Below are 15,997 nucleotides of genomic sequence, written 5' to 3'. Positions count from 1 at the left end.
AGCCCTAGCCAAAAAGTCCAGTCGACAGCTCATGGATTAGGGAAATACTCAAATATTAAATATATGAAATAATTATTCAGGAATGTTGTAACATCTATATCAAATACGCTGGATGTGCAGCAAGACCGATTCTCCTGCTGCTGAGTCCTGACAACCGGCACAGAGAGCTGAGCAAACAGCCGGAGCTGCCAAGAGTCAGAGCTCATCACGGCGTGGGTCGTACAGGTCACACCGTCAGGAACCTTCCTTTCTCAGTGAAGGCCACGGGCAAGATGCACCAGGGCAGAAAGAGGCTGGAAGGAACATGCTTGCAGAAGTGAGACAAACAGCACCAGAAAACAGTAAAAAACAATGACCAGAAACTCCGTCGAAAGAGTTAATGAATGTAGAAAACCCGTCACTTGCTTTATTGGAAGAATGTAGCAGTAAGCAAGCACGGGGTGCATTAAGGCCAGCAAGTTGTTACGGTTGTTTCTAGATAGACCTGATACTAGTTCTTAAATTGGGAGCCAACTCTCGGGTGGAGTAGTTACCTTAGAGACCAAACATCCGGAGCCAGTTACCTGGTGTAGGACTAACAGCTTCAACTCTTGTCTGTTCCCTTGTCTTTTCGGTAGGAATAGTGATATCAGTCTGTTACACCCTTCGATGTAGGTATTGCCTACGGTCTCTGGATTGCCTCGGGGGGGAGTTCTTTGACCTCTGTTTATTTATCTATAAAGTGAGGGTAATATTTGCTCATAAGCAGCATCGCAGGACTTACCTGAGTAACGGTTGCAGAGCCCTTGGATGAGAGGTGCAGTACAAGGGCAAACAACTGATGTTTGTTCTCCCTGGTACCATGATTTGACTTACGAATGTTGCAGCCTGGAAACACACTCTGTGTAAAAACTCTGCGAAGCCCTAGGTGGGTCAACACTGATGGGACTGCAGTGCCCGTGCTGTGAATCATGGTTTAGTAGTAGTATTGTCCTGGGTTTACTTTGTGGAAGATACACATGGAGTAAATCTTGTATCGTGCAAGTCTGAATTACTTCTGATTGCCAAACATAAACCATTCCACCAGTGTGAAGAGGCTGGGTGACCATTTGGCTCCTGAAATACCCGATAATCTCGTGAATCTGTTAGTGATAGAAAAACACCGTAACGTGTAGCCTTAAAGGATATGGAGGAACAGCTAGTGCTTTCTACTCTTTTTTTTACAGAGTTCAGATCATTGAGATAAATTGCCTTTCTTCCGTTCCACATTCATCTTCATACACCTATTGCTCTCCCTCATTTGCCTCCACGCACATTTTGGGACAGACCAAAGAGCGTGTATCTTTAAACAGTGCGCTCTGTGTTTAAGGAAGCCTGTCCAGTCACCCTGATGAGAATGAAAACATTCTTGAAGATATTTTGATTTTATTTCCTTTCCAGAGACCCTGTGGGCAGTAACATTTGATCTGACCCCTTCTGCTGATTGGACATTTTCACGCTGCTCACTGATGGCAGTGAAACCCTCGATGCAGAGCGTGTTCTCACATGTGCTCTCTGCTCACGAGAGAGAGATCTCAGTGCAAGAGAAATCCAATGTCTTTTCCACAGTCTTCTGTTTCCTGCTGCAGTTACTGTGGGATCACTTTTTCCAGCCTTCCTCTTTCTGTCTCTTCACCAGAGAAGCACACAGGCTGTGGCCTGGAGCCACAATGTCACCTTTGTTCTCTTTTTAGTTTGGAGTGAAGAGCCAGGAAAGGAACGGAGGGGTCTGACCAGCCCTCAGGGCAATGGCAGCCACCGTGCACCGCCAGAGATGCGTGCAGGGCTCTGAGTTGCACAGTGTTTATCTTCAGCACCCGACCAGTGTTTTGGGCTGCAACTCCCAATTCAAGACGGGTTCTGCCAAAGAGCTGTTCTTGTGTGCTGGGATGCGGTGAGCTCGCCGTGTGCTGCCTCTGGAAGGAAGCCCAGCATGACCTGCTTAAGCATCCACCTTTGCAAGTGCTCAGTTCTGTAAAGGCTTTGTTGATCTTGGATTAACTGCACAAAAGTAAAGAGGGCTCTTAAACGTAGCAGCAGGCAAACCCTTTGCATGGAGGTTCGTAGCGTCATCTAAAACTATGGTGTCAAAGTCAAACACACCTTTAAACTGGGAGGTTTGAATTCTGTTGTGCTGTCTTGGGACACTGGAGAGCTGGATCACTTCCCTGGCCCCCAAGGATGTATTTACATCGATGCTTTAGTTCAGATCAGAATCTCTTTTTTGGTATGGGTCTCGAGATCGTCCTCTCTCAATGTGTTTCGGTTAACATCCCAGAGCAGTCAGAGAGAAGAGAGACTGAATCCTTTTGACGTGAAGCTAAACTGGATCTGCTCTGAGAGTTTATGGGACCAGACTGGAGCTGGTTAGATGTAAATCCTCTGAAATGTCTGTGTTGTGGACACTGTGTACTCAACACCAACTCTTGTGCTCTGCAGATTTGCTCATACTGGGCTGCATCGCTTACAAATATATACACAGGCACAGTGGCGACATGACGAGGGAAGTCATTTAGGGATAAAAGATCTGTATTCATGTATTTAGCTCGTAGAAAAATCTGTCCCTCAATCTGTGCATCAGTTTAAGAGTTCTTTTTCTTGTTTGCTATTTTCCTTTCTCCCACCCTTCATCTGTCATGCCTGTCTGGAGTACAAGCTCTTCAGGGCAAGGACTCTTACTAAACGCACGAGCGTTGGTTACCACCATGCAGTTCCAGCTTTTGTCGGGGCCTCTAGGCACTGCAAATAAACAACAGATTTTGGAATGATGAAGAGGCTGATTTATCTCTCTGTATTTCTTCCCCCAGTCTGTTTCACCCTTGCGTAGTTAGGGATCAGGTCACAATACAGCCTGGACCCAACGGATGAACTGGGCATTGGGTGTTTGTTCCAGGTGGCTGCAACTGGTATGGACCCAGCAAAGGGAAAGGTCCCATGCAGAAGGCTGCTGACGGTTACAGCCCCATGTTCTACCACACCAGTAACGCACCAAAGCAATGCTGCGCTCTGGAAAAGTTGAATTACTAACCTCTTGCTGATCTCTTCTGACAGACTGGTGTTACCTTTCCCGAACAGAACAAGTTGAAAAAAATATCGGAGTGCCTGGAAACCCTTGGCTGGTTGAGGGATTGTTCAAGCATGCTGTCTCTTGTTGATGTGAGCTGCAGATATTTCTAACAGCTGCTCCTTTGGTTTTTAAGATCTAGCTCACGGGGCAGACTTTATTTTCCAGCAAGACTCTTTGAACCTGGTTCTTTTCATTTACACTGCGTTGCTACTGCTGTGCTCAAGCGCAGAAACGGGCCAAGTGGGCAACAACTATTTCTGCTTATTAATGTTCGTTGCGTCAGAATAGGGATGAGGCTGCTTTGTTTGGCTTTTCCAGAAATGCCAGGCTGTACAGTGCAGCGAGCAGCGCAGCCCGTGTGCTCTGCAGCCCTCTCCTGGCTGGATTCACCAGCGCTCGGCTGGAGAGGCAAGGCTCGATTTCTCTTGGTGGGGATGTGGCTGAACGCTTGTTTTTCAGAGCTGCTCTCAGGCTTCGGTCAGATTTACGCCTCACGATCTGTTCGCCAGTAATTACAGCTTCGGCTCTTGCCAGCTGACAGCTGTTGGAGAGGGGAGAGTGGCGATCCTGACGCAGAGCGGTCCCGAAGCTGTGCCATCCTGAACCTGTGGCCGCAGCGGCTCTCTGCCCGTGCTTAGAAATGGGACCAAATTAAGACGACTTGCTGATTGCCATCTCCACGGAGGAGAGAGAGCTTGGAGCATCTGTCCCTTCCTCTGCTTCTTAACCCTCTCAACCATGTCATTTCCGTGCCAGTTCTCAGCGGGATGACCACTAAAGCTTAGTTTCTGGTGTTTCAGGTTTTTTTTCTCTGTAGTTGCTGCACTCCCCTTGCATTTTCTACACTAACTGTTTTGAGGATTTGGCATGTGGCTTGTTTGGGTTGGGTTGGGGTTTTTTGATGTCACACAGACATTCCTTTTTGCTTTAGAAGTGTCACTAAACTACTGTTGCTCAGTAATTAGTTCCATTGTTTTTGCTTTCATGGAATAATTGAATTGATCAGCTTGGTTTTGAAGCAGCAGAGATTGCTAAGCCAAGAATATTTTCTGTCCCATCCAGTTTTCTCAAGGACTCTGAGTATCTCTTTACTGATGATTTCCCTGCATATTATAAAACTTGCCCAGAGGAATGAAAAAGTCATTTGTTTTCTGTAGAGAATTAAAAAATAATGCTATCATTGTGCGGTGCCCTTGCCTGCAATACTGGACAGTCTTGCATTAATTTTCTGCTTGCTTGATCTCTGATATACAAAGATTCTATAGAACGTGACTGAAGCATGAACCCATGATTGTTATTAATTTTCTAACAGCGTGTACTGTGCAAGTCCCTGCCCTGCCTTTTCTGTTCTTCCCGTTTGCCATTTCAAGAGTCTGTTCAGAAAGCGGTAACGATGCTGCTGTTGCATCCCTCCTTTGCATGTCAGACGCTGGTAGATGAGCAGCGGCAGAATATGCTTGCCCTGTCACGGCAAAGAGAGGCTTTAGGAATACAGTGAGTTGTAGCAATTCATATCCAGGAGTCTCAAGGCTTTTTATGAGCGTTAAAGTCCTCATATTACTGTGTAGTGTCTTGTTTTGACATAGATGGGGGGGCAGACTACGTGGCTATATTTACTAGTAAAATATGTTCAGCCAGGCAGGCGGGTAGCCTCTGAGGTTCAGGTAGGTAGATTTTCCTTGGAGCTGGTGGGCTGAACAGCATCACCTCTTAGCACGCCAGTTAAGGCATTGAGCTTGCCCTCCCACCACGGTTTGCGTGTTCAGCGGGTTTGGCAGAGGAGCTGAGGAAAGAGCCGTGGGTTTATTCCCCGTCTCTTCTAAGCCAGGCTGTCCCCCAGGGTCAAGGGCACGCTCCACCCTCTGCTGATTTGAAGCCACTGCCTTCGAGGAGCCCTGACAGCAGGTCCTCCTGCACCCAGCAGCATGTCACCCACAGCTAGGCACCCTCCTGCCAATTCTTCGTCTTCATCCCTAAATTATTTTCTCTCCCTCAACCTAAACCAGTCATTTCCCCCCAGCTCTGCACCACTCTACCTTAACTTATGGTGCTGCAAGATGCAGAGGCTGTTCCTTAACCTTTCAGCGAAGATGGTGGTTATATAAATCCTCACCCCAATATGAGTCATGTATCAGTACCTTTTGGAAACTGGGGGGGTTGCGGTTTCCTCTCGGCGTAGGCGCGCTGCTCCCATCAGTGCTAATGGAAGTGACATACGCACATCAGCAGAAGAAGCTGTCCCTTCTGCTACTGGATTAATGTTCTTGCCAGTATGTTTGTGCCACCGTACACGCTGATTCCTCTGCTAGGAGACAGTGGAGGCAATTAAAATCTTGTAATTTCACACGAACAGAATCCTGCTGAGACATTCAGTATAATAGGAGCTCCCTCACGTGTCCGAGAAGGTCTGTAGTGCCAGCGGTTTCTTTCTTCTCTCCCACCGGAGTGAATTTCTGTCCCTGTTTTCTCAGAAGAAATGAGTAATTCCTTGAGCTCATGCTCAGTTTACAGTCATGATGCTTTGCTTGCTTCTGTTCTTCTAGTTTAAGATGTTCCTCATCAACAGCTCTGGATGTTGATGGTCTGTTGTAGACCATCTGATCCTCAGATTAGCTGAAGCAACAGTAGCACGAGCACGTATTTTCTATTTTTTTTCTGCCAGTTATTCTTTTCTTTGGCACCCCTTTTCTGTAAAGAAGAATCCCTTCAAATTGCCTTGAGATGACTGAAAATTAATCAAATTATCTGCTCTGTTAGGTCAACGCCATAATGTTGAGCATTGGATTTTAAATGATGACAGAGGAGAAGGCCCCTGTCGTGCTGTCGCTTGTCAGGGATGCAGGGGCTGGATACTCTCTGTATATTTAATATTGCCATATTAAATTGAAATAACGCCAATCATAAATGTGGCTCTAAGCATTTTTTTAATCAGAAATGGGTTGAGGCTGTCCTCTGAGTCCAGCCAAAACCTTTTGGCTATAGCATAACTCGATAACATAGAAGGAAAAACTTGCATTTCTTTTATCAGTCCGATAAGGCAGCCAGTACCCTTTCCTGCCAGCACAAGTGTGGTTTTAATCATAAGCCATCGTGTTGCCTTGTTTATACCTACTTACATCTTAAGGACAAAATACTGTGCAATTTGAGTCACGTTCCTCCAGCTTTAGGAAGTAAATTTTTGGTCTCTTGATGTACAGAATCCGTCTGCAACTTTAAATAGTATTTAAAAATCTTTAAAGACGCCATCAATTTCTGGATAGCTCTTTTGCACGCTATAAATTCTAGGCAGATCTAATGAAAAGGCAGTGTTTTAATATGAGACAAAGACTTATTTCACTCATTCTCCACTGCCTTCATTTGTCACTGTGGCAGCAACATTATCAGATGTTCATGTTAAATACTGTACTTATTTATTTTGAGTAATGGATGGAGCAGGTTGCCATCTTTATGATCACTGAGTGGAAGAACAACTCTACCTTTTCCCTTATTGTCGTAACTCTTTTTTGACAGATGCAATGAGCTCTTGTTTCCCAAATGCCACACTGGACTGAGGGCCTGTGAGGATGCTTCAGGCTCCTAAATAAATTGGAAGGTCCAGCTCCGTAGCGTTTCAGGCCCGAAACGCCGGCGGTTCGGAAAGCTAACTGAAGCTGGGAGTGTTGGAGGTCAGGAGAATGCTCCGTGGAAGTTATTACCGGATTGTTGACCTGTGCTTTGCTCTTTCTTCTTGATCCCTCGGAGACTTGGCTAGGTGGACCTCTGACTTGTCCCGACAGATAAAGTACAAATGATCCGCGCTTTGCAGCTCTGAATGCAATGCACAGAGAGCAGCCGTTCCTGGTGAGAATATAGCTTTTTCAAGTCGGTAAATGGAAGGTGAGTTGCCTTAAGTGGGACTACATTTTTGAAGGTATGTCTACGTAGACACCCAAAGATACTGGGAGACACCCAAAAATACAGAGAGGCACCCAAAGGGATTCGTTTGCATCTGGATACGTAACGACCACAACGTAGTGCACGCCTTTGAAGTACTGCTCTTCTGTCCCTAAGCAATGTAAAAGCTTTCTTGAACCACCAGGCTTCTCTTCCTATTGAATTCTATAGGAAATTATCCTAATAGCACTGAAAGCAATATTAATGGCTTTCCAATTAGAATATCTAGATAGTTTGTTTATTTTATTGGCCCTCTGCGGCGGAAAATCGAAGGTTCCTGTGAATCTCACTTTAAGTTTTTCATCAGTGGGCCTTTTTGTCAGGAGCCAGATACTCCATAAAAAACAGATAAAGCAATTTAAAAGAAATATTTTGCCCAAGGAACAATAACAAGGCTTAGAAGACTCTCTTCTTTCTGGGAGTTTCCTTTAGGGAAACCTTTTCATTTACTGATTGAAAGATCAAATCGGCCCATAGAGGGAGCAGTGGGGTGGGCATGATTTTTCTCCTGATTTCTAGAAAAGCACACTTAGTTAAACAGTCCACCGAGAGGTTCGGTTTTAAAGGGAAAGGCGTCTGCGTGGTTGGATAGAAGGATGAAGAGGTTATCTGTAGGGAAGGGAAGGGAGATTTGAAATCCAATTCACAGTGCGAGTGGAACTGACAGGGTGAGGTTATATAGGACTTTGAAACGTGACATACACTCTGCAAGGGCGATTGGATAAATCATAAAATTCTGTCTTTATACCCTGTGTAGTTTATAGATGGTTTAAAGAGTTGTTGAATATTTTAATGCCACATAAGAAATTAATAGATCTATTTTAATTAACTTTGTTTTATATGAAATCAATCAGTTTTGTGGAGTATTATATAGTCCCATATATGAGACTATGTAATAGTTGCTTATTAATATGACATACAATTCATTAGGGTGATATGCTGATAATCCCATCTAATACAATGATGTTTGTTTAATTCCTGTAGTTCTTAATTATCAGTTAACTTTTTATGAACTATAAATAGGCCTTTAATAGGACATGCAGAAGTAACTGATGGCTGCACTATTTTCTGCTCCGTGTCTCCTGTCTGTTGTTTCTCTGCATTTTTCATACTAAGACTTCTCTGCTGATAGTCGGTGTCAATTTTGGGATCCCATTTTCCCAGCCAGAAATACAAGAATTGAGTAAGATTAATGACCCACCTGTCAGTTGTAGTATTTAGGCTCCAAATTTCCACTGATACCAGCTTTTTTTACTAGGACGTGGTCTGAGACCTGCCAACCACAACACTTTATCTCCCGGTTAATTTTTGATGAAGAGGAGACTTCAGTTCCGCATGTTGAAGAAGCCGTCCTGCGCCCAGCCCCTGCATCCTTCAAAAGATTTCAGGCTTGGTTTTAAAGACCTTGATTTAATCCTCGGATCTGGTCGTGGGAGCAGTCCTGGCCGCTCACTGCTTGTTTGGAGTAGGAAGCTGCGGTCTGCTGAGCGCACGGTCCGGCTTGGTCCAAAGCATGTTCAGCAGCTGCAGTTCAGTGGCTGGCAGGATGCTGCAGTCACCACAATTCCAGCTGGACTGATGGGATCCAGGTCTAAAAGGATGCAGGATGCTCAGAAGATGGGTTTGTAGGACTGTTACGGTGGGCATAAGCGTAAGACAAGGGAAAAAAGACTGCAGGGAAGTGACTCAAAGGAGATGTGCTTTATTTAGAAGACACTCTTGCTTTGTATGGCACTTTGACTTGAGGCATAGGTGCAGTTTGTGTGTGTGTGTGTGTGTACAGGCGTGCAGGAGATCATGAACTGGCAATACTAGACATCCCTGGGGAACGTCAACCCTCTGCAGATGTTTAACACTTTTTTTTTCGGAGAAAACTAGTAGGTACAGAGTTGGAAGTTCTTGTTGTGATACTAATGATTTCAGGGCAGTGGGATCATACAGCGTGGGACCCTTACCTACAGGCTGAGGCTTCCTTCTTGTCTTTCTCATCTCCTGGGGAAGCTGCATAAACCATTAATCTGGTTTGGTAGGAAATAAATAGAGGAGGCAAAGAAGTGGTTTTTGTCTGGAGTGGGAAGAAACTGGAATATGAAACTGCAGGACACGGATTGTGGGAATTGCACTTACGATTCGAGCTACCGAAAGACTCTTGCTCATCACTTCATGCCTGATGTAGGCATACCAACCTCAGGCAAAGTTGCCAGTGGGATCTATAACTCTTGGAAAACCTGGGCTAATTAAAGAGTTTTAAGACCTTCACATAAACATCAAGTTGACAGTTTTCCTGAAGTGCTCAGATGTCACACAGGCAACCTCGGTACAAGCAGGACTCACAAAAACCTCATACCGCCTCATGACAGAGCACTCAGACATCGAGTTCTGATTTTTCTTTAATAAATAAGATACATTTGTTTCCCCAAATATGAGAATTACCTTAGGAAACCATGAATTTCAGAACAAAAGGCCAATTTTAAAAAACACCCCGGCACTTTTGTGTCTTTTCCAATAGGAGACAGAAGAAAACCTGTTCCTATTTCAGAACTAACTTCAGCATCTGCATTTGTCCCTTTTAATGGGTTCAATAGGAAGCGTCTCTGCATTTTCCTGACTAGGAATGTTTTTCTGAGCTGACTCCAAAGGGATGTTCCAGGGTTATTAACTGTGATTTTTCAGCAGCATGAAATCCACTGAAATTGTTTATACCAGCTATATCTGCCTAATGGGCCTAATCAATCTATCTCTAAGGTGAAGCTGTGTGCTTCACTAATCGTAAAGCTATGATAGTATATCTTGCTTATTTTTACTCTAAATTATGATAGGGTTTAAAATGAACCCTGAATTTGATTTATCAACTGCTATGATGCTAATTCAGCAATGAAGTCATGGTGTTCTGAGACTAAATATTAGCACTAATGAGAAAACATAGCTTCCATATTCTGTAACTCTGAGTTTCCACTACATGTGGACAACTCCTAAAGTTGCGTGTAACTTAATCATGTAATCATTAACTAGGCAAGTACTTACACATAAATCAGTTTACCTGAATTAGGGAGTACCAGCAAATGTGAAACTAGATAGCGTTCCCCTGCCCGAGAATGCCGAGGCTTCATTTTTGGATTTTAGGCGAACTTGCCTGCTGCAAGACAGCGGTGGTTGTCCTGTCACATTTCCCGTCAGGATGAATGGAGCCTGCCTGTGGTTTTACAGAGTGTTCCCTCTCTTTAAAAACAGAAGCACAGAACTGAAGACACATAAACTGCCGTGTCTAAACAGGGAATGTGTAAAGCCAAGGTACCCGGGCTGAGACAGCTGAAACAGCCTGCTTCTCTGACAGTACGTCACTTCTATTGCCAGGCTCCAGGTTTTAGGTTCTTGCCAAAGCAGTTACTTGTCTGAGAATCCTGTGACAGTTTGTGCCCTTCATACCGTTCCCCTTTCAGGGGAAAAAATAAAATGCGCTCCATCCCACCGCGGACTTCCCCCCAGAAAACGTGTGGGATTGTCGGTCAGTCCTTGTATTTATTACATTTCTGTCTGCTTGTTGAGATTTCGGGTGGAGACACCGAGACATCCATGGCCGTTCGCTTTTCTCAGGAAAGAATTTCCTTCTCTGCAGGATAAAGAATGGTGGGAGATCTTTCTTCAAAATTGAGCATAAAGAAAAAACTCGTCACATTTCCAACACGAAATAGATCTGTTCTGAAAACCGGTGTTTCCAAAATTTGATTTAACAGTTTACCAGGACATTATTTCAACCTGGAACTGGTAGTGATTAGATCTTGGTGAGCTGCAAGTGATTCTGAACGAGACAGAGAGTTAATCTCTGTCTGATGCCCAGCTCGCCTTCACTGCGCCGCTTGCTGCTCCAAGCGCAGAAGGAAACACTGGGGCAGGAGCTGCAGCCTGTATAAACTTGGCGTTCTCTTAAACTCTCTTGGAATTACCTGACGGAGAGGTGTCATACCTCAGAGCTCATCTCAGGGCTGAATTTCAGGTTGTCTGAAGCGTCCCGTTAGGAGGCAGCGCTAGGGAATGAAGAGCATGTGCAAGCGTTTAACATGGCATGAGAGGCTGCAGAGAGAGAAAAGTCTTTTCAAAATAAGGTCACCTGAAATTCATTTCGGCCCTAATCCAATATTCTTTAAAGCTCACTAGATTCAGTGGCTGTATGGTAAGGTTACACCCTCAATAATGTACTTTCCAAGTTCCATAATAAGGATTTTTATCGATGTTTTGCTAAAAATCTAGGGTTTAATGGCTGCATCTATGAGGAGCAGAAGTCTGAGCTGAATTCCTATCACTGAATTTTTTTAAATAGAACTTTATTGTGTAATAATAATCAGAAATGTATAGAATAAGGTAGGTAATTTACCTGCCAATACTTCTGACATGAGTAAGTAAAGCTGCTGACAAAAAACTGGGTGTTTAACTGAACGTCACTGCTGAATGTCAGAGGAAAAGTGGACAGGGAATGCTGAGAAATACCTTTTTAATGCAGGTCGGAATTTCACTGAATTTCAGGTAAACTCAAGTTAGTCCGGCTTGTTTGAAGGGAGTTGTTCTGTGGTGAGGCTGCTGAGCTGTTACCCTCTCCAGTGTCAGTTCAGCTGCGAAAAGGAAGATTTGCATTCTTAAATTTCCACTGCTACATCTTCTGTCTTCCTTCTGTAGCTGGGGATTTATGTACATTTTGCTTGTAATGGACCCTTGGTTTGAAGTGTGTGGCTGCTAAGATGCGATGTTTATTAAATTTGGAGGGAAGATCTGCAGAGGTGTGGACTTAAAAAATCAACATTAACTAATTAATCCAGCCCATTAGCCCAAAACCCACACCGGACCCTTACAGTGCTCGTAAGGCGGTACACTCGTTGTGTTACGGAGTCAAGGCTTTCCTCAGAGCACGGATTCATTCTTGACTTGATCAACTATTTGCAACAGTGGTTAGACAGCATGGTCACTTAATGTAAGGCATCTGAGCAGAAGACACTCCTGCTTGGTGCCGTGCATGGGCTAAACCCAAAACATCCATCACACGTGCATCAGTGACCCTGGGCATCCTTCTCTTGGTGATGTACGGTTCTAAACCTCCAAGTCAGGACGGGGCAGTGTTGCTTTTAAAAATGAACACAGAAATTATTCAGAAAATGCTGTGAACAGGCACAGTCATCATCTGCTGTTAAACGTCTTGGTGCTCTGCGTCCCACCCCTGAGCTCCTCGCGCTGCACCGGACCGTGCTGTCGCGGCGCGTAACGGTGAGGGAGCACGCGAAGCCAAGAACTGAGGCAGGTGTTATGGCAGATGATGTGAAAGCAAAGAGTTTGGGTTTGTGTCTCTTGTGTTTCCATGTGAGCAACTCTTCATCTTCATTTACAATTGAATTTCTTCCAAAACTAAATGTAAGGAATTTTGTAGCACACACGGCTGTGGTTAGTGGCACGGAGGAGACAAGAAGGACACCCTGGTAGAGGAACCCGGTTTCGTTCTTGGCTCTGCCTTTGCTGGCAGGTGAGTTCTCAGCCTTACTCCCTCTTCCTAGCTAGTGAAAGATGGGTCTTCCGTGGATCAGGCCTTGGGCTAGAAATGACAGAATCCTAGAGGCTGTATTTGTTTGCTCAGGTATTTAGTGACCTGTTTGGATATTTTTCACTCTAGTCACCTGCTTTTTTGTCTCATGGAAGCCACAGCAGCTGAAAAGCCCCAGCTTAGGTTACAGGCATGTTGTTTTAGTCCCTGCACAAACAGCCCTTGCCTCAAAGAGCTCTAGTCTCCAAGGGCAAGCAGGGGCAGGACTTAATCTTCTCATTTTCCAGCTCATAAAATGACTTGTCTAAGGTCGCATCTCTCAGTATCTCAGGCATTAGTTCCATAGCAATAATGAAACAGAAGAGAAGTTACATCAGAACATGGAGCAAAAAGACTTGTAAAATTAGTTTTCAACAACTTGGATGTTCTTAAGTATGTTTTGTTGATCTCTGAATGAGAAAAAAATACAACAGTATCAGCTTTGTTCAGAATGAGCGATGTCACCGGTATTTTCCACCCTCTTACTCACATCAGAGTGAGCGGTGGTGCAGTCGTGCCTCCACGTCGGCAGCCAAGGCTGTGTCCTGCAGGAGCTTTTGTGGGCCCGTGTTCCGTGTGCCGTCGCTTCACGGTTAATAAAAACTGATCCCACGTGTCTTTCTGACAATGCAGCGTTGTTTTTCAGGGAAGTAAAGGCCACTGGGGTCTGTGGGGACAGTCCTCTGGAGGCTTTCTGTATGATCAGGAAGGTTCTGTCTTGGAATTGCTCAGACGGTTGTTACCTTGATTCTAGGGGCATCATGAGAACTGACTTGGAGCTGGTGGCATTTCTTCAGGCAGTCTGTACTGGAGGTAACTCAAGGGTAATTCTTCCTACAGTCATTTGACATGATTTTTTTTTTTTTTTTTTTTTTAATTCCCGTAGTGGGATCTAACACCCAAAAGCGGGAGAGGAAGAGTAGTACGAGGGCCAGGACTGAGTACAGGGAGGTGCAAATCCATTGCTGGGCTTCATTATCCTAGAAATGCTTTCTATGAATTCACCTGCAACTCCTTAATCTCCTGCGTTGCCCAATATACTTATTTTATTTTATTTTTTACACTGATATCCGCCCTCCCTCCACACACGTGGCAGAGCGACCCTTACTAATATGATTTCAGGCATCGGCAAACCTGACTTTTAAGTGAAAACAAGCGAGAGATTCTACAGAACTATGGAGAAACAGTTGAAAAGGAAGCGTGTTAATGCCTCGTTTCGGGATGTTGTTGAGGTCCCCATCCTTTTGACTCCTATTTGGAGAAGGGGAGAAAACAAGCAGACAGTGCAGCACACAGGACTCGGGTGGTTAATGTACTGTGTGTTATTGCTGTAAAGCCGGGACCTCAATCTCTCAGCTCTCCAGAACACAAACAGTCCTTGGCTTTTATAGAATCATAAAGAGCTGCCTTAAAGGCTGAGGACAAATTCCAGCCCTGATAGGAATTGGCGCAGATATTACTGTATCCAAAGGGAGTTAGAGTTTCTTGCAGTGTGGCTGAATTTGATCCACAAGTGAACACAGTTGTCCCATCAAATTCTACCGAGCAGCTTGTCTTCTGCAGTCTTGCCATTCAACCGTCACGTAAAATGACGTTTTCAGCTGAGTTCCATCTAGCGGAAGAGTTTTGGGATCTCTCCAGCATGCAAGCAGAGGAGCAGGGGGAGGAATCTAGCTGCCGAGGAGATCCAAATGCAAGAGGAAATCTAACCCTGCAAAACTTGTGATTAGTCTTAATGCCTTTGCTTTTTTCATACCTTTTTGGATGAAGTGTGCCATGCAATGGAAATTTGTGATGAATTTGTGATAAATAAAGCTCTGTAGTCTTCACTGAAGGCTCGGTATGGAAAATAAAAAGGCATTTGTTACAAGATTGAATTAGTGTAGGATCTCTCCGGCTATAATGAGCTCAGGTTTTCTAGCAGTGTTAAATAAACTCTTGCCTGTATCTCCTGCAGTGTGTGGGGTTTTTCTCCCTGAGAGCATATTTCCTTCTACTTGATCAGCTCATCTCTTGCAGATGATAAAATTATCTGCAAAGATTTGTATCTGATGTTGTGCCATAAATCATATTTAGTTGTAGGATTAACATTTGCAAGCATGGAACGTTTATGGAGGGGAAAAAAAAAAAAAAGAAGGTGGGGGACTGGCAGTTGCTGAGTATTTACATGAAGAAGAGAGATGGGATTCAGGATAAACCTTGCAGACTTTTCAGGTGCAGGACCGTTTTTACAAGGTGTGGATGTGCCCACCTCCAGCGAGCATCAGCTGAGCCGCTTTGATGGTGCTCTTCTTGGGGAGGTTGTAAGGTAAAGAACCCAGGAAATCATGACCTTGGGCAAGCAGCTTTGTCGTAGGAGAAATAAACAGATGTTCCAGCTGTGCCGAAAGCTACGCATGCTGGCAGCCAGGTTTTTCCAGTCCTTTGACATGCTTGGGCTGGTCTGGGTTCTGTAGAAATGCTCAGCCCCTTTCAAAGAACTGGAAGAAGAGCCAGTTTTTTAAAGGTTTGTATTACCAGCAGCTTCCAGTTTACCCTTCATAGCCGGGTTATCCGAGAGAGGTCAGAACTCAGCACGCCAGAGCGCTTTGGAAAGCTGCCCGCAGCCGCCAACAGGAGCGCAGCCCCTCTGCTCCGGCTGGGCGCGCTGCAGGGGGCAGGATGAGGCCGTGAGTAGGTGGGCGTTCAGCAGGGGCCTCCGTGGGAGCCCCGAAGGTTTACCTGGCCACCAGAGCTGTGCAACGAGCGCGGGCGTGCTGAGCACCCCGCCGGCTGGAGGCTGCGTGGCGAGAGATGCTGTGCAAACTCCCGACGAAGCGCGTTATTGACATGTTTCTCTTTTTTTTTTTTTGATCTCTCTTTCTCTGTTGCAGGTTCCTCACCACATGAAGACTTTACCCTACTACAGTTACGACCAGCCGGTGATCGGATACTGCCAAGCTCATAAGCCTCTCCATGTAAATAAGGGGTACGATGCCATGTCCCGGGAGCAGGCTGAGACGAGCAACCTGGAACTCAGTCGAGACCACAGCTTCATAGCTACAATCGCACGTTCGGCTGCTCCAGCCATTTACATTGAGAGAATACCAAACTAACGGTGGAGACGACTGCTTCGGGGGGCGGAGTGGGGAGCTCTTTTGAGGGACCTTTCATCTCAGAAGAATCCAGGGCAAGAAACTAAAATCTACCATTCCAGTTACAAAATGTTCCAACACAGACAAAGGGAAGGGGATAAAGCAAACTCCGCAGACTCTGGAAATGCTCTCTTGCAGTACACACTGAGAACTTCGGGATTTTCTTTGCTTTAAACTTTCCAACAAATTCCTCAATGTAAATATTAAAAGAGAGATTGTCAAGTTCTTATTAAAAAAAAAAAAATAGATTTCACTCTAGCTACATAAAGGGATGGATTAAGA

General features: G+C 44.9%; 1 protein-coding gene across 1 annotated transcript in view; it reads left to right on the top strand.

Annotated features, from left to right (window-relative positions):
• The window catches only part of LRRTM4 (leucine rich repeat transmembrane neuronal 4), a 223,863-nt gene extending 207,866 nt beyond the window's left edge, over nucleotides 1-15,997 (top strand). Inside the window, 1 exon segment of the mRNA XM_056363129.1 lies at nucleotides 15,455-15,997. Within this exon segment, the coding sequence (XP_056219104.1) occupies nucleotides 15,455-15,676 (222 nt within the window). The 3' untranslated portion in view covers nucleotides 15,677-15,997.

The sequence above is a fragment of the Falco biarmicus genome, chromosome 18, assembly GCF_023638135.1.
Source record: "Falco biarmicus isolate bFalBia1 chromosome 18, bFalBia1.pri, whole genome shotgun sequence".
NCBI lineage: Eukaryota > Metazoa > Chordata > Aves > Falconiformes > Falconidae > Falco > Falco biarmicus.
The sequence above is the reverse complement of the archived record's forward strand: the minus strand, read 5'-3'. Positions and strand labels throughout refer to the sequence as shown.